The sequence below is a fragment of the Carcharhinus amblyrhynchos genome, chromosome 12 (genome assembly GCF_965287045.1).
Source record: "Carcharhinus amblyrhynchos chromosome 12, sCarAmb.v2.hapA, whole genome shotgun sequence".
NCBI classification, from domain to species: Eukaryota; Metazoa; Chordata; class Chondrichthyes; order Carcharhiniformes; family Carcharhinidae; genus Carcharhinus; species Carcharhinus amblyrhynchos.
In genome coordinates this window covers 5596490-5614768 of record NC_137335.1, presented here as the reverse complement: position 1 = coordinate 5614768, position 18279 = coordinate 5596490, and the positions used below count along the sequence as shown (strand labels likewise).

Here is an 18279-nt window from a genome sequence, read left to right as displayed (position 1 = left end):
TCGCACCTCCATGTGACCCAGTACCTCACACGCACATCCTTACCCCCCCTTCAGGCTGGAATGGTTCGGCCGGGCTCGGCGGGCGCATGCGCATGTCCCATTCTTCCGACCCCCCCCGCCCCGCCCCGCCCCACCCACTACCAAAGCCGTGACTTCCAGTCGGCAACGAGCCTCGGTGGAGTTCACATCCGGTCAGGGCTCCCGGTTGCGCAGCGGCTTTTCTTCTTCATTCTGCACTGAGAGACAGAGAGAGAGAGAGAGCATGAGTGGGATTCCCTGCCGGCTCCGCTGCTGGGCCGGGCGCTGTGAGGGGCGGCTCCATCGCTTCCTGCCCCCTAACCTCGGCCGCCCTCTGGGTTCCGGGCTGCTGCCGCCTCCTCCTCCTCCCCCCGGTTTGGGGAGCATCGCTAACCCCAACCCGAGGTGGCGGCCTTGCTCATCCAGGGCGGGCAGTGCCATGAATGTGTTTGACAGAAAGATGAAAAGGCGTCAGAAAAACTGGGCCTCCTCCCTTCCTGGGAGTGGGAGATATGATTATCTGAAAGAGGAGGTGGGTGAGGTGACAGATAATTCAGCCACTTTACAATAATGTGCAGACAATAAATAACCGAGGTATTTTCTTATTGTTAAACTAAACGATGATTCTATGATATATCTATTTGTATTCATTCATTTTTTTTTTGAAAAAAGGCCATTTAGCCCCTCACTTATTCTGCTGTCCATTGGGATCAGGACTGATTTTTGATTTGATTTGTTGTTATTACATGTGTTAACATGCAGTGAAAAGTATTGTTTCTTGTGCACTATACAGACAGAACATACTGTTTGTAGAGAAGGAAATGAGAAACTGGAAAATGTAGTGTTACAGTCATAGCTAGGGTGTAGAGAAAGGTCAACTTACTGTCAGGTAGGTCCATTCAAAAGTCTGATGGCAGCAGGGAAGAAGCTGTTCTTGAGTCGGTTGGTACGTGATCCCAGACGTTTGTATCTTTTTCCCGAAGGAAGAAGGTGGAAGAGAGAATGTCCGGGGTGCGTGGGGCCCTTGGTTATGTTGGCCGCTTTTCCAAGGCAGCGAGGGGTGTGGACAGAGCCAGTGGATGGGAGGTTGGTTTGCATGATGGACTGGGCTTCGTTCACAACCCTTTTTAGTTTTTTTGCGGTCTTGGGCAGAGCAGGAGCCATACCAAGCTGTGACACATCCGGAAAGAATGCTTTCTATGGCGCATTGGTGAAAGTTGGTGAGAGTTTTAGCTGACATGCCAAATTTCCTTAGTCTTCTGAGAAAGAGATGTTGGTGGGCTTTCTTAACTGTAGTGTTGGCATTGGGGAACCAGGTCAGATTGTTGGTGATCTGGACACCAAAAACTTGAAGTTCTTGATCATTTCTATTTTGTCATTGATATAGACAGTGTATATCCTCCACTACACTTCCTGAAGTTGATAACTGTCTCCTTCGTTTTGTTGACATTGAGAAAGAGATTATTGTCGTTGCAGCAGTTCACTAGATTCTCTATCTCTTTCTTGTACTCTGTCTCATCATTGTTTGAGACCCAACCCACTACAGTGGTGTCATCAGCAAACTCAAGTTGGAGGTGAATTTGACCACACAGTCATACGTGTATAAGGAGTATAGTGGGGGGCTGAGAACACAGCCTTGTGGGGCACTGGTGTTATTGCCTATCCTTACTGACTGTGGTCTGTGGGTTAGGAAGTTCAGGATCCGGTTGCAGAGGGAGGAGCTGATCCTGCTCTTTTTGGTACCTGCCTGGTTTAGGACTGCACGTATTTCACCTGTTAGGTGAATGTGATAATCACTGTACTACAGTGGTTATCACACTGTGTGGGAGGGGGAGCCAAGCCCCAGCCCATGGAGTTTGGAGATGAATTTTGAAGGCTGAGCTGTAGTTGATAAATAGAAGTCTGATGTAGGTGTTATCTGGGTGTTGCAGGGATGAGTGCAGGGCCAGGGAGATGCTGTCTGTTACGGCAGTAAATGAACTGTAGTGGATCCAGGTAGTCTCGGAGGCAAGAATTGATTTGTGCCATGACTAACCTTTCAAAGCATTTCATGATGATGGATGCCAAAGCCACTGGATAGTCATTAAGGCAAGCTGCTTGGATTTCTTTGTTACGGGGATGAAGGTTATCTTCTTGCGGCAGATTGGGATTTCAGATTATAAAGAGAGGTTGACGATGTCTGCGAATACTCCCGTCAGCAGAATCTGAGTGCTTGTGCTTGTAACTTAGTTCCTTTTTATTCATTTGCTGGATGTGGATGATATTGGCATCTTAAGCAGCTATTCCCCTTTCTACTTCTCTTTCATTCTCTTGTTTGGCCACTTCAGAGAGCAGTTAGGAAACAGCCACATTGTTGTGCGGTTCTCGATTCTCATGTAGATCAGACTGGGTAAGGATGCCAGGATTTCCTTCCCTAAAGGACATCATATATTAAGCTGATCTTTCTCTTCACCCTACCTATAACTGTCACACTACGTTCTGCACCCTCTCCTTTCCTTCTCCACCACATACTCTGTGAATGTTATGCTTTGTCTGTATAGCGTGCAAGAAACAATACTTCTCACTGTATCCCAGTGCACATGACAATAAAACAAGTGGATGTACTGGTGGGTTTCCTAGCATGATCCGGTCCTGCCAATGTCGCCACTAGTTTCTTATTTCAATTTAATTTAAATTCCATGGGGGGATTTGAACTTGTTTCTCCAGATCATAGAATCTCAATCGTGCAGAAGGAGGCCATTCAGCCCATCAAGTCTGCACCAACCAGAATTCCACCCAGGCCCTATCCCCATACCCTACTTATTTACCCTACTAAACTCCTGACGCTAAGGGGCAATTTAGCATAGCCAACAACCTAACCTGAACATCTTTGGACTGTGGGAGGAAACCGGAGCACCCAGAGGGAATCCACGCAGACACAGGGAGAACATACAGACTCCACACAGACAGTGACCCAAGCCGGGAATTGAACCCGGGTCCCTGGCGCTGTGAGGCGGCAGTGCTAACCACCGTGCCATCCCACTCATTAATTTAGAACTTGGGATTACGTGATCTTTAACATCCATTCTGCTGTGTTGGTTCCATAATCATTCATTTCTTCACACTCTGTAAACTAGACCTTCTCCAAGTACTATTGCTGCAGCAAACCCTGCTGCTCCTGTCTGTGCTGGTCTATGTTGCCACCCAGACAGCAAACATCCCAATAAGCTTTTATTTGATATCACTTTGGGACTCTAGGGGATTTTCACAGTAACTTCACTGCAGTGTTGATGTAAGGCTACCTGTCACACTCATAAATAAATGTTAAACTGTAAAACTTTAATGTTAAAACTTAAATGAAACATTCAAATCAATGTTAAAGCTGTAGTTAAGTTCTGTAAGATCATCTTTCTACTTACAGTAAGTCTTGCTTATGCTGCTCCTGCTTCCTGCACTTTCTGCTTCTCCCATTCTCTGGACCCTCCGACTCACAGACCTTCCTGCTTCCTGACCCCCTCCCGCCCCCTGTCTGTCCAACTCACAGATTCTCCGTCTTCCTGTCCTTCTGTGGCTGTGTCAAATCTTGCCTTAACGCTGCTGGGATATTTAATTATGTTAAAGGTGCTATTTAAATACAAGATATCAGTTTACTTTCGGATACCCTTAGGAAGGTGGCACAGCGGTTAGCATTGCTGCCTCACAGCCCCGGGGACCCCGGTTCAACTCCCGCCTTGGGTCACCGTCTGTGTGGAGTCTGCACCTTCTTTCCGTGTCTGCATGGGTTTCCTCCGGGTGCTCTGGTTTCCTCCCACAGTCCCAAGATGTGCAGGTTAGGTGCATTGATAAAGCTAAATTGCTCCTGAAGTGTTCTCAGATGTGTTGGTTAGGGGGATTGAGTGGGGGAGGGGAGGGGGAGTGCGCTTGTGTAAGATACTGTATCGGAGATTCTGTGCAGACTCAATGGCCCGAATTGTCTTCAGTACTGTAGGGATCCTATGATATTCTCTTTAAAATTTATGACTGTAGTTTTGATGCTATATTGGTTTGTAATCGAAAATAATGTCCGGGATTAGGGTCATTGTGAATGTTCCTTGGTTTTTTAGTTGCTTCATCTGAGTTATTGTGATGATAAGGCAGTCTTTTATTTAAGGCTACTTTACAGAATTGGTTGTCTAATATGCCGGTTGAGCAAGATGTGTGTTCATTTTTAATTTGCTCGCTGAAAGTTTCAGAGTTCAGTTATCTAGCCTGGAGGTTCTAAGGTCCAAAGATGTGCAGGTTAGATGGATTGACCATGCTAAATTGCCCCTTCGTGTCAGAGGGACTAGCTAGAGTAAAAGCATGAGGTTATGGGGATAGGGTCTGGGTGGGATTGTGGTGGGTGCAGACTCGATGGGCCAAATGGCCTCCTTCTGCCCTGTAGAGACTCTATAAGGTGGAACTGAAGCTTTTGTGCACAAATAAACATTGTGGATTGTGACTACCCTTGTTGTTTGATTCTGCAGTGCTATTGGGAGATAGCAGTGAAACCATTTGCTGGAACAGGTTTCGTAAACATTGAGATAAACCCCAAATATTACAGATGCTGGAATCTGTAGCTGATGGGAGGCATCCTGGGATATTTTATTATATAAAATTTGTTGTTTCACTTTAGGATACCCTTAGGAAGGCGACACAGTGGTTTGCAAGTGATCACACTTTCAATACCTTTTCAGCCTTCTGCGTGTTCCAATTTCACCAATCCTCCCTGCCCTCATTGTATAAATCTCTGCTGACTCTCTTTCCTCTCAGCTCTGACAAAGGGTCATCTAGACTCAAAAGGTTGGCTCTATTCTCTCTCCACAGATGCTGATAGACCTGCTGAGATCTTCTAGTGTTTTTCTGCATTTGTTTCTTGAATGTTACTCTGAGTGAACCTAATAGAGGAACAGCAGTCTAAAACTATTATATAATATATTCAATTTGTCCTCTCAAGATTGCAAAAACTTGATTTTTATTTTTGCTAATGGTACTCAACTGAGTTATTCCCCAAACTGAAAGTGTTTTGTCAAGGCACTTCACTTTACTCTCTGCTGTGCAATGGAACCACTGCTTAGAGCCACAAGAACAAGGAGCAGGAGTTGGCCGTTCGGCCTCTTGAGCCTACTGTGCCATATCTGATGTGGAACAGATGTAAAATATCTGATGGGAAGTTCATCTCTCAGTTTTAGATATCTGCATGCATCACTGAAGGAAACTAAGTTGTATATTGAGGGCGAGGAGGTAGGGTCTTGCTTCTTCCCAGTTGACAATATCTTGGGCAGGTGGGGGCAGGTGATTTCACTGGACTAAACTTGTAGAACAGGACATTTAGCCCCTCAAACCCTCTTCTGGTTCGGTCAGATGTTGGCTGACCGATTGTAAAGCAAACTGTATCTTTATATCTAAGTTGCAGTTATGAGATATCTTTCTATATCCTCTAGATCACAATAATTTTGCAATTGTGCAGGTTGGAAGCAGAGTTGTGGATCGTGTTTTTGATATTGTGAGGTGAGTTTAAAACTGTTATGCTATCCCTTATATTGTCACTGGTTGAATATTTCCTGCACCTACAGTATGCCCATCTTTGTAATCTTTCTTTCTACAATCTTGTTAAAATCGTAGTATTATGCAAAAAAAACTACATGAAATTTTATCTGCTTTTATCCTTTACTACTTTAGAACCTTTCCTGTGGCGTTGGATATTGGGTGTGGAAAAGGCCATATAGCAGGAAACCTAAACAAGGTAACACCAGCACAGATAGCAGCAAAACCACCAAAGAAAACGGCTCTAAAAGAGTTAATGCCTGGTTTTGAATCACATTTTCTTCTCTGCCTGAAGGGAGGTCTGAACAGCGGGGTGACTTGCACCACAGGTAGGGTAATGAGGCAGGTCTCAAATCCACCTGGAACTGGGGTCAAACCCCCCTGCTGTAGACCACTCAGCCAGCTTCTCAGCCTTTTGGCTAAGATCAAGTGTAGTATCAAAGCGAGAAACAGGAGGTGAGAGCCCTGTCTTGTCAACTTGGATCGGGAATGTCTCAACTTGTTGAGACTCTGAATTGGACTTGATTGGATTGAATTGGAATAAAAACACAACAAAAAACAACACCCAGCCAGCCAACCAACCAGCCGTTGGCGGAGTTCAAGTTGCTGTGGCAACGTGCTCTTGTACATGCATGTTGTAATCTGGGGCTGTGAGTAGCGATGGTAGAGGCTCTAGTTTTCCTTCCAACACGTGGCTGACCAGGAATCTCCCCTGTTCTTGTGGCCTGCCAGTGGCATATATTGGGGGGATTTGATACTCAATCTGATTGACTATGTTATGAACACATCTGTAGCCATCAAGCCTGGGATGGGACTTGAACCGGGAACTTCTGGCCCAGAGACAAGGGCACTATCCACTGCACCACAAGACCTTGTATTTAAATCATGTACCAAATGCCTTTTCTGTAAACTACTCATCATTTAAAATTGGCAACATTAAGAACTCTGGAAGATGTGAGAGTTTAGACTGTTGCAGCATTACACAATGATGTAAGACATAGTTGCACTGATGGTAAGCACAACTAATGTCTCACTGAGTTTAGCCTAATTTCTTGTTTAAATTTAAGTTCAGTGTGATATTGCCCCCTCTGAATCTTTCCATCTTGTGCCTTCAGTTGTGCTGCAAAATCTTTTGTTATATTGGATTGCCTTAATGCTCCATGAATCATAAGCTGGAGAATCTTTGTGGCTACAGTCCCCACGATGCAACACCCTCATGAAACTGGTCTATGCAGCGTGTTGGATAGAATTTTGTACAGAATTATATTCCTCAATGGCACAGTGGTTAACACAGCTGCCTTGTGGCGCCAGGGATTGGGGGTCCATTCCCGGCTTGAGTCACTGTCTGTGTGGAGTTTGCATGTTCTCCCCATGTCTGCATGGGTTTCCTCTGGGTGCTCCGGTTTCCTCCCACAGTCTGAAAGACGAACTGGTTAGGTGCATCGGCGATGCTAAATTCTCCCTCAGTGTACCCAAACAGGTGCTGGAGTGTGGCAACTAGGGGATTTTCACAGTAACTTCATTGCAGTGTTAATGTAAACCTACTCGTGACACTAATAAATAAACTTAAACTTTAACTGTTCATCAAGACCCCAAAACACCAAATTGCGAGCATAGTTGAACATTCTTTTAAAACTGAAGTATTTATTATACTGACTGCACTCAAGAAATTAATTGAGTATTTAAGATAATATTTTTTGTCTTGTTTTGAAGAACATGAAAATCGTTTAGTTCAAAATATTTTCCTGTGCCTGTAGCAGAATGTAATACTAAGAAAAAAAAATTTAGAAGGTTTAAAGTTTATTTATTAGTCACAAGTAAGGCTTACATTAACACTGCAATGAAGTTACTGTAAAATTCCCCTAGGCACCACACTCTGCTGGCTGTTTGGGTCAATCCACCTAACCAGCATATCTTTCGGACTGTGGGAGGAAACTGGAGCACCCGGAGGAAACCCACGCACATGGGGAGAATATGCAGACTCTGCACAAACAGTGACCCAAGCTGGGAATTGAACCCAGGTGCTGTGAGACAGCAATGTTAACCACTCTGCCATCGTGCTGTCCACAACAAATGGATGAATTGGAAGTTTTCTGTCTGAAAGAAGAATTAGTTTCACAAATTTTTATCACTCTTGTTTTATTTCAGGACACAGTTCAAAAACTCTTTCAAGTGGATATTGCGGAGAATGTTTTGGTAGGTAGCCTGATGGATTCCTTTATAACTTGTTCTATTCGTTTAAAAAAAGCAATTTTAGTTTAAAGAAATAGGTAATTACTAAGCCCAGCCATAACATTCAATTGAAATGTCTGACTTTTAAATTACACAGGCTCTCGACATACGAACAAGGCCATTATCTTCATGTTTCCCATGCTAGATTTGGAAGTCGGGTTATTTTGCTGTCAAGAATCTGCTCCCACCTGGATTATTGGAAACAATGAGTGAGCATCTACTGAGCCCAAGGCTTAGAGAGAATCTAACTATCTCCCCATGATGCTCAGTGGCATTACCGTCGCTGAATCCCCTCATTATCAATATCCTGGAGGTTACCATTAGAACATAGAATGAACTAGATTAACCATATGAATACTGTGGCTATAAGAGTACATCAGAGATTGGGAATACTGCAGCCAGTAACTCACCACCTCACTCGCCAAAGCCTGACCACCAACTACAAGGCACAAGTCAGGAGTGCGATGGAATGCTCAAGTTAGACATCATCTGGGACAAAGTAGCCCGCCTGATTTGCCCCCACCCCTACCTCCACCCCTACCCCCACCCTACCACTACCTCTACTCCTCCTAATATAGTGAATGAAGTTGGAGGGGCAAGTCAACATTTTGTCTGCCTTTGCATCACTCTGGAGCAGAGTCTGAGAATAGCATGAATGTTGAGAAGGAAAATAACCTATTGAGCAGTGGGGTGGCAGGTGTGGTAAGAGGAGAGAATGCAGAGTCGTCTTGGAATCCAGGACAGTAGGTCTTTGGTTTTGGTGCTGTTTAGTTATCTCTGCCACTGAAAACAGGTAGAGTTAACGTTTTTGCCAGTTTGTTAGCCTGTTTGTAAACAATATATCTTAAAACCAATTGCAGACATTTCAACAAAATATGGTCCAGAGATAGATTATCGCCCAATGAGGAACTGATTAATTTTTGGTTAAGTTACTGACCAAAATCCTGAAATCTTTTAAAACCTCTGTCAGCAATTAGGAGTTGGGGCCAATTAACTTTTTTCAGAATGGTGTGAATTATTTAGAATGTTGCTGATTGTTTTGGAATATTCTGGATTGTCTCCACACTTGTGGTGCAATTTGTCACAGCTGTCAAGATGTGGACAGAGTTTTCAGAGCAGGTTGTTGGATGTGGATTGGCCTGAAGTCGCCTCAGTGAGAAGAAACCCCTAAAAATATGACTTTTTCTGCTTTATAATTACATCACATCAATCAGACAGGAAAAAGTCTCGAGGCTGCGCTACATAATTGTAATAACATTGAGTTAAAACAACATATTTGCTCTGCTGACTTCCCTTCACTTGTTAACAGCTGTATTTGTTGGGCAGTCATTTTTCATTATAACTATCTTTTGTTTTAAATGTTCCTTCACAGAAACACCCAGTTGAGACTGAAATTCCCACCTATCGTATCTTAGCAGATGAAGAGTTTCTACCCTTCAAAGAAAATACATTTGACCTCATTCTCAGCAGTTTAAGGTACATGAAAATGTGATTAAACACCTTTTCTGAATGAATGAAAACACCTTGAATAAAGTGTCTCCTAAGACAGAAATGTGATTTACAGAGGACATGGATTTGACTTTTACAAAATTGTTTGACTTAAATAGAACTACAATCAACATTTAATTTAATCCAAATTGTTAGTAACTGAAATAATTTAAAAATTTTTTTAAAATCTATTTCTCTTATTTTCAGTTTGCATTGGGTGAATGACCTTCCTCGTGCATTCAAACAGGTAAGAATGCCACTTTACTAAGCAAAGAGGTCGGGGAAAAACTGAACTATAAGTCATGTTATGTCAACTTCAACTAGTATTGGTATTTAAAACTGGTATCTCGTAGTTATTTTTAATAGCTTAATTTTTTAACTGGAAGGACATTTCCATTTTCACGAAAGAACACAACCATATTTAAAGTCATTAAAATTTCCCCTGTATTGCTAATGATATTGAAAATAACAATATTCAAATTCGATCCGTCTACTCTCTGATTTGGTTTTAATTTGATTTATTATTGTCACATGTATTAGCACACAGTGACAGTATTGTTTCTTGCATCTGATACAGACAAAACATACCATTCACAGAGAGGGAAAGGAGAAAGTACAGAATGTAGTGTTACAGTCATAGCTAGGGTGTAGAGAAAGATTGATTTAATGCGAGGTAGGTCCATTCAAAAGTTTGATGGCAGCAGGGAAGAAGCTGTTCTCGAGTTGGTTGGTACATAACCTCAGACTTTTATATCTTTTTCCCGATGAAAGGAGGTGGAAGAGAGAATGTCCGGGGTATGTGAGGTCCTTAATTATGCTAGCTGCTTTTCAGAGGCAGTGGGAAGTTAGACAGAGTCAATGGATGGGAGGCTAGTTTGCGTGATGAATTGACAATGCTTTGTATTTGAGAATGAAGCATAAAAAGTGACTAAGGTAATACTTTGGAGTTTGTTTCTATTCTGACAAGCCACATGAAGAATTTGCAGTAAAATGTGGTTTATTGTTGCTGAACATCAGCAAAACAATAACAAAATGTATTTGCTTTGAATGAACATTCAGTCCACTAATCATCCCACTTTGGTTTCCTGGTATATCTCTTTCACTCATCACCACAGAACAGGGATATTTGGGCATTGGAATCTTTACGGTTTACAGTGATGTCCCTTGATAGTTGGTAGCAGGAGATATGCTTGTGAAGATGATCTTGCAGATTTAGCCTTCCATAAATGGTCTAGGTTTAAGAAACTGTCTGCTGTCTCAATAAAGAGCTGTAGAGTTAGCTGTGCAGCTTGTTGAGATGTAAATTCGAGGATGATGATTCATATTCATATCGGCATGGTGGCACAGTGGTTAGCACTGCTGCCTCACAGCACCAGGGACCCAGGTTTGCTTCCGGCCTTGGGTCACTGGCTGTGTGGAGTTTTGAGCAGTGCTCCAAAAACTTGTGATTCCAAATAAATCTGTTGGACTCCAACCTGATGTTGTGAGACTTCTTATTGTGTATGCGGAGTTTGCACATTCCCCCCGTGTCTACGTGAGTTTGCTCTGGGTGTTCCGGCTTCCTCCTACAGTCTGAAAGATGTACTGATTAGGTGCGTTGGCCGTGCTAAATTCTCCCTCAGTGTACCCGAACAGGCGCCGGAGTGTGGTGACTAGGGGAATTTCACAGTAACTTCACTGCAGTGTTAATATGAGCCCACTTGTGATACTAATAAATAAACTTTACTTTTTACTTTTTTATATGCTGGTTTGTGGTTTTGTGCGATGTGGCAGCAGTGCTGCTCACAGTGCTGATTCTATCCTCTGCAGATTCAGTATTCCTTGAAACCAGATGGAGTATTCGTTGGTGCTATGATGGGAGGGGAAACCTTATACGAACTTCGCTGTTCTCTGCAGCTGGCAGAACTGGAGCGTGAAGGAGGGTTTGCTCCTCACATATCACCATTCACCGCTGTTACAGACTTGGGAAATCTTTTGGAACAAGCAGGATTTAATATGTTAACTGTGGTAAGGCAAATTAAATAATGGATTTGCTTCATTACATCTCTAATCTCCCCAGCTTGCATTAAGATGAATTTGTGTTTAGAAAGAAAACAGAAATGAGACCTTGTGTTATTCTAAATACATGTTATTGCAGCTGAAACTAGTTACCTATTATTTCCTTCAAGGAGTCTGTCTAAGCCACCTTACTTTTCTGGCGGAGAGGACGGGCAGGAGAAAGGGCCCAGATTTCTAGCAATGTCACATCCAGTTAGGGGATTCGGACTGGCTGGTCTACCTCATCCCTGCTGCAACAAGAGCTAGCTCCCCTCACTGAGATAAGAAACCCTCTCTTAATCACCAGGCTAATGCCATGCCTTAAAATGCTATGAGAATCTAGACCAATAAGTAATGCCTCGCTTGCATAAATCACATTCAATGTATCCATAAACTAAATTGTCAATGGCTCCTGGTCATAAAAAAATCAGTCAAGGAGACTTTTTGATTTCCTCTCCAACAAGAAGCGAAGGGTTTTGGCTTTGCCCCATCAGCTGTGAGGACTCAATCTTCCCCTGTCCTGCTCTTACAAATTAGTCAAATATTCGTAAACTTTTGATTCGCCTTTTAAAAGTGGAAACCTGAAAAGGGAGGAATGTGTGCTTAAGTGGGTTGGCGCTTTAAATGTGAAATTTAGTCTCAGAAAGAAATGGGGATGGCACGGTGGCACAGTGGTTAGCACTGCTGCCTCACAGCTCCAGGAACCCAGGATCAATTCCCAGTCTTGGGTCACTGAGTGTGCAGAGTGTGCCCATTCTCTCCATGTCTGTCTGTGTTTCGGGTGCTCCGGTTTTCTCCCACAATCCAAAGATGTGCGGGTTAGGTGGATTGGCCATGCTAAATTGCCCCTTAATGTGAAGGGGACTAGCTAGGGTAAATGCATGGGGTTATGGGAATAGGCTGTGGGTCTGTGATTGATGCTTTCAATGGGCCTGAATGCCCTCCTGCACTGTAGGATTCTATGATTCTATGAAATGGTTTACGTGCAGCTGCATATTGTCACTTTCCTACAGGACATTGATGAAATCGTGGTCAACTACCCTGGAATCTTCGAAGTAATGGAGGACTTGCAAGGTAGGTGAACTTATGCCTTTACAACATAAACACGTAGGTATTTAATGACAGGATTCAATGTGTTGAGGACTTTGATCGTTTGAAATGTCATTTTCAAAATGTTGTGTTGGAATATAACTGAAAATATTACAAAAGTTCTGTGAAATAGATACCTGTTTATTACTCTGTGTGAAGAAGTGGAGAAGTATATATGTTACAGTTGGAAGTATATATGTTACCAGTACATGACACATCCTAGGATAATGGGATGATACAGGATAGAGAGGCTATGTGGCCCATTGTGCCTATGCCAGATACTTGATGTGATTTTATTTACTTTTTAAAATCTCCTGACAGTTTTGTATTTACTTCTCTCAATCTGAAGGTATGGGAGAGAGCAATTGTGCTTGGACAAGAAAACCCTTGTTGCACAGGGACACAATGCTGGCAGCTGCGGCAATCTACAAAGGTGAGACAGCAAGTTAGAATTGAATCTGATATTTGGTGTGAAGTGAAGCTGAATTTTATACTTAGGTTTTTTTTAATGGGTGCACATTCACTTTTCTGCCCAAACAATGCTTCATGCCTCTAACATACAGGGATTAAGCTGTGCCTTAACTATGCAAAATTAATCCAACAAGCATAACGAAGCAAAAATGTAATAATATCAAATTGTGAAAACAGCTTTAAGTTTTCGTTCACGGTTTGATTAACATTGCAAGAACTCTTCCTCCAGTTATAGAAAATAGAGGCGGTGGTAGTGAATTCCACACATTCACCACCCTGCAGGTAAAGAGATTTCTCCTTACCTCAGTCCTAAAACTATTCTTAAACGATGACCCCCAAGTTCTGGATACCCCATCATCAAGAACATTCTTTCTGAATCTACCCTGTTAGAATTTTATAGGTTTCTATGAGATCTCCTTTCACTCTTCTAAACTCCAGTCAAGGTAAGCTTAAGTTTTTCTTAAATATGTTTTTATTTTATTTCCCTGCAGAGATCCAAAAAGAAAGTTTATTTATTAGTCACAAGTAAGGCTTACATTAACACTTGAATGAAGTTACTGTGAAGTTCCCCTAGTCGCCACAGTCCAGAACGTGTTTGGGTCAACGTAATTCTCAAAATCTTTTTAACTTGTATCAATTTGGAGTAGTTTACGCAAGAAGTGCTCACTCCCATATACTTTATAATTTTACCTGGAGATTTATTTTTGAAAATAATTTTTGTGAATAACTAAATATTAGATGGTGTGTGGATTCAACCTGAAATTTTTCTCATTGAAATGCATTTCAGTTTACACATTCGTGCAAAGTCAGGTACTTTTCTGTCATAGGATGTGGGCATCATTTTCAAGGCCAGCACTTATTGTCCACCCTAATTGCCCGTGAAATGGTATTGGTGGTGACCCGCCTTTTTGAACCGCTGTTATCAGGTGCACCCACACTGTTGTTAGGAAGTTGCAAAGTATTCAGATATTAAGGGAGCAGCGATATATTTCCAAGTCAGGATAAAGAGTAGCTTGGAGGAGAACCTGCAGGTGGTGGTGTTCCCACATATCTGCTGCTCTTTTCCTTTGAGGTGGTAGAGGTTCGGCTTTGGAAAGAATTGTGGTGAGTTAGTGATTCTTGCAGATGGCACGCATTGCTGCCAACTTGCGTCAGTGGTGGAGGGAGTTAATGTTAAAGATGGTGGATGAGGTGCCAGATTAGTGGGCTGCTTTGGCATTGAGCTTCTTGAGTGTTGTTGGAGCCATACTCATAAGAACATAAGAACATACATCCAGTCAAGGATTGCAACACACTCCAGATAAAGTTGAATCAGTAAGAGATGTTACAGAGAAGCTGCTGTTTTTGCATGATAATGGAGTGGTGTAAATGGGCTGGCAAATTAGAGAGATTCGCAACTCGTGGCTTATTTTTTCTCTGCTTGAACTTGCTGGTTGTGAGCACATCAATAGCAGTGTTGCTGGTTAACTCGCTCTTCTTTTTCTAGGTTACTAATACGCTTCCTGAGCTTTTCAGGAATGGTTTCAATTAGTTGCTGTCTACATTTTAAAGTAATATTTGAATAATTGTAACGATCATATTAAAATCCCCTGCTTTAATTGTCTCTCTCCTAAGAGATGTATGGGAATGATGACGGATCTGTGCCAGCAACGTTTCAGATTCTGTACATGATCGGCTGGAAACCTCATGAATCACAGGTATGTGGACTACAAATACTATCCCTAAGGTCTTGTCATCCTTCTGAAGGATTAGTGCCCAGAGTTAGGCACCGCATAGGACTTTTTGATCTGATCTGATTTGATTTATTATTGTCACATGTATTAACACACAGTGAAAAGTATTGTTTCTTGCGCTATGCAGACAAAGCATACCATTCATAGAGAAGGAAATGAGAGAGTGCAGAATGTAGTGTTACAGAAAGATCAACTTAATGCATGGTAGGTCCATTCAAAAGTCTGACAGCAGCAGGGAAGAAGTTGTTCTTGAGTCAGTTGATATGTGACCTTAACCTCTGAGGCAGAGAATTTCAAAGTTTCATCACCCTGTGAGCAAATCTCTCACCTTCGTCTTAAATTCTTCTTGTCTTCCTAATTCCTTGCTGCTTCTACATGCTCACTTGTTGAGATTTGCGTTTAAGTACACCTAGACCCCTCTGGACATCAATATTTCCAGTTTCTCACCATCTTAAAAATATTCTGCTTTCCTATTTTTACTACCAAATTTCACATTCCTCCATGTTATATTCCCTCTGCCACATTCTTGCTCATCACTTAACCTGTTTATATTGCTTTGCATCCCCCTGACAGCTGGCTTTGCCATCGAGCTTTGTGTCATCCAAACTTGGATCTGTTGCACCCAGTCCCCTCGGCTAAGTCGCTCACACAGATTAATAATAGCTTAAGTCTAAGCACTGATTCTTGCTGGACCTTACTGGTTATAACCCAAAACTGACCTGTTTATTCCTACCCTCTGTTTTCTGTCTTAACCAATCCTCATTTCATGGCAATATATTGCCCTCAATCCCATAAGTCCATAAGATGCAGTTAACATCTTGTGCCGCACTTCAGTGAATATTTATTTGAAAATTTATTGTTTTGGTTTCTCTATCTTTGGACAGAATCTCAGAACCCTGAGCAGATTTGCCAAACACACAGCCCAACATTATAATGGTTTTCTAATTGTCCCATGATCAAATGCTTCCTTGTGACTTGTTCATTGATCTAGCCCTTGTCCATTGATCTAGCCCTTGTCCAGTTTGATTTGAACCAGTCTGGTGCATTTTTGTCTCTAATATGCTAAGTGCGAGTTTAATTAGCTTTACTCGTCATTCAATGCGATTCCATTCTGTACTGGGGCAATGATCTTTAGCTTTTGCACCAGCAGCCAATTTTTAAAAAAAGGCAAATAAAATTCTTGGATTGACTATGTCGCTTTCGTATAAATTTATACATTTTTATAGGATCAGCAAAGGGTGGCACAGTAGTTAGCACTGTCACAGCTCCAGGGAGCCGGGTTTGATTCCCGGCTTGGGTCACTGTCTGTGTGGAGTTTGTATGTTCTCCCCATGTCTGCATGGGTTTCTTCCAGGTGCTCCGGTTTCCTCCCACAGTCCAAAAGATGTGCTGGTTAGGTGCAGTGGCTATGCTAAATTGCCCATTAGTGTCACGGGAACTAGCTAGGGGTATGGGGATAGGGCCTGGGTGGAGTTGTGGTCGGTGCAGACTCGATGGGCCGAATGGCCTCCTACACTGTAGGGATTCTGTGAACCTATGATCTGAGACATGACTTTAAATAGTGATTCTCATTTAGTATGGCAACCATTTTGTGGTCAGGAATCTGGTCCACCTGAAACCAGGTAAACGTGGAAACTAGGAGCAGGAGTCAGCCATTCGACCCTTCGTGCCTGCTCCGCTATTCATCTCGATCATGGCTGATCAGCGAATTCAGGCATGCTTTAGCTGTATTCGATCCAACAAAAGCAGTTACCTTTTTATTAATAAATATTGCTAACTGGAGATAAGGAGTTTTATCCGAGAGGAAATTGGGGCTGGGGGGGTTATGTAAACAGCCTAATGAGATGGGAAGATTTATTTTCGTAGAATCCCTCCAATATGGAAGGAGGCCATTTGACCCGTTGAGTCTGTACTGGCCACAGTGCCACCCAAGCTCAATTCCCAAAGCCCCACATTTACCCAACTAATCCCCCTGACACTAGGGTCAATTTAACATAGCCAATCAACCTAATCAGCACTTCTTTAGACTGTGGGGTGAAACCCACGCAGACATGGGGAGAACATGCAAACTCCCCACAGCCAGTGACCTGAGGCCAGAATTGAACCTGTGACCCTGGCGTTGTGAGGCAGCAGTGCTAACCACTGTGCTGTGTTCATGCAAAATACGTAAAGGTAATAAATAACAGGAGGGCATTTAGGCCTCTGAGTTTTACAAATGTTGCAATAGTGTCAGTTTTCTGAATTATAATATAAAAGTAAATATTTTTCTTTGTAAAGTCAGCAATTTTGAAGAGGGAGTGTCTGCACTTCCTACTGATTTCAGCGAATCCAGAGTGTCTGCAACCTTGTCAGTTCACACAGACAGGAGTAAGTTATTGCACTGCTGTATTACATTCATTATCTGTGTTTTCTTTCAGGCTAAGCCAGCACAAAGAGGGTCTGCTACATTATCAATTGGTGATCTGGGGAAAATGTCTGAACAGATCACAAAGAAGAACAAATAGTTTTAAACAGTTGTAAACATTAATTTTTTGTTTTTAAATAGCAATTGTATGCCAAGTTTGGCTTGTATAAATGTAAACAATAAAGAATGATTGTCATTTTGAAATGGGACATGTTCTGTTTTTAGTTCCTGGCCATGATGGAGGTGATTATTTCGTATCCTTTGCCAATGGTCTGGGATGCTAGGGAGTATGAGAGAGGATACAGCCTTGATGTAGGCGGCACAGTGGTTAGCACTGCCGCCTCACAATGCCAGGGACCCAAGTTCAATTCCAGCCTCGGGTCACTGGGTGGAGTTTGCACCTTCTCCCTGCATCTACGTGGGTTTCCTCTGGGTGCTCTGGTTTCCTCCCACAGTCCAAAGATGTTTCGGTTGATTGGCTATGCTGAATTGACCTTAGTGTCAGGGGGATTAGCAGGGTTAATGCGTGGGGTTATGGGAGTAGGGCCAGGGTGGGATTGTGGTTGGTGCAGACTGAAAGGGCCGAATGGCCTCCTGCACTGTAGGGATTCTATGTACTGTAATGACTTTCTCATAAATGGATGCTAAGTGAGCACAGATTTGAGTTTTGTTGTGATATTGCAGGAAACGATGACCTAAGCGACTTGTCATTACTTTTGCTCAACTCTGCAGTTTCCCTTGTTGCAGTAGTTTCACTGTTGATTAAAATCAATGAAGATTAGGCATTTGCTGGATTAGCCCCAGTTTTCACATCACTGCCAGTCAGATTTAAAAAGAGAGACATTTGGTTGCCTTGTAGCAATTTGAACTCTTGCTGTTTGATTGTATAAGTCACTAACAATTCTACTTTCAATCTCTCAATTGCTTACCCTTTGGTATTCCATTCACAATATTTCTGTAACTGTCCATCTTCCACCTCCCGATATTTTTTTCAAGCGTACTCTTTAACCTCCCATCCTGGCCATTCCCCTGCTGTGGATTTCAGCTTTGCAACCTCAAGTCCAAGGGACATAGTTTTGAGAACATCCAGTTTTAGCCATCCATCAATACATCGGGCTGGACTGCCTGGTATTTTTTCAGGTCTTGCTCTCTCCTCCCCTGAAACCACTTGACGCTCCAGGATCTTCCTGGAGAGTAAGATTAGTCTGAGCTTCCTTCCTTCCTTCACTACCATCCACAGAGTCATTGAGGTTTACAGCATGG

The 18279-nt window shown here is 42.6% G+C and overlaps 1 protein-coding gene and 1 pseudogene across 2 annotated transcripts; both read left to right on the top strand.

Moving 5' to 3' along the window:
- Positions 1-175: 175 nt before the first annotated feature.
- ndufaf5 (NADH:ubiquinone oxidoreductase complex assembly factor 5) lies at positions 176-17580 on the top strand. 2 transcript variants are annotated; one of them, XM_080199718.1, is made up of 11 exons: positions 176-550; positions 5486-5526; positions 5698-5761; positions 7711-7758; positions 9167-9270; positions 9490-9529; positions 11092-11289; positions 12333-12393; positions 12758-12841; positions 14494-14576; positions 17030-17580. In XM_080199718.1, the coding sequence occupies exons 1-11, from the start codon at positions 263-265 to the stop codon at positions 17114-17116; spliced, it is 1098 nt and encodes a 365-aa protein (XP_080055844.1). In that variant the 5' UTR covers positions 176-262; the 3' UTR covers positions 17117-17580. The 2 variants fall into 2 exon arrangements, with proteins under 2 accessions (XP_080055844.1, XP_080055845.1); XM_080199719.1 differs by lacking the exons at positions 176-550; positions 5486-5526; positions 5698-5761 and adding an exon at positions 6379-6574 and having other exon boundaries at positions 17030-17579.
- On the top strand, positions 5962-6131 carry LOC145351228 (U2 spliceosomal RNA; annotated as a pseudogene).
- Positions 17581-18279: the final 699 nt, after the last annotated feature.

Excerpts from the sequence above, each read along its gene's own strand:
- ndufaf5 (XM_080199718.1), top strand. The coding sequence starts at position 263 with ATGAGTGGGATTCCCTGCCGGCTCCGCTGCTGGGCCGGGCGCTGTGAG. Across the intron at positions 5,762-7,710 it reads TAGCAGGAAACCTAAACAAG|GACACAGTTCAAAAACTCTT; the intron begins GTAACACCAGCA and ends GTTTTATTTCAG. Across the intron at positions 9,530-11,091 it reads TTCCTCGTGCATTCAAACAG|ATTCAGTATTCCTTGAAACC; the intron begins GTAAGAATGCCA and ends TATCCTCTGCAG.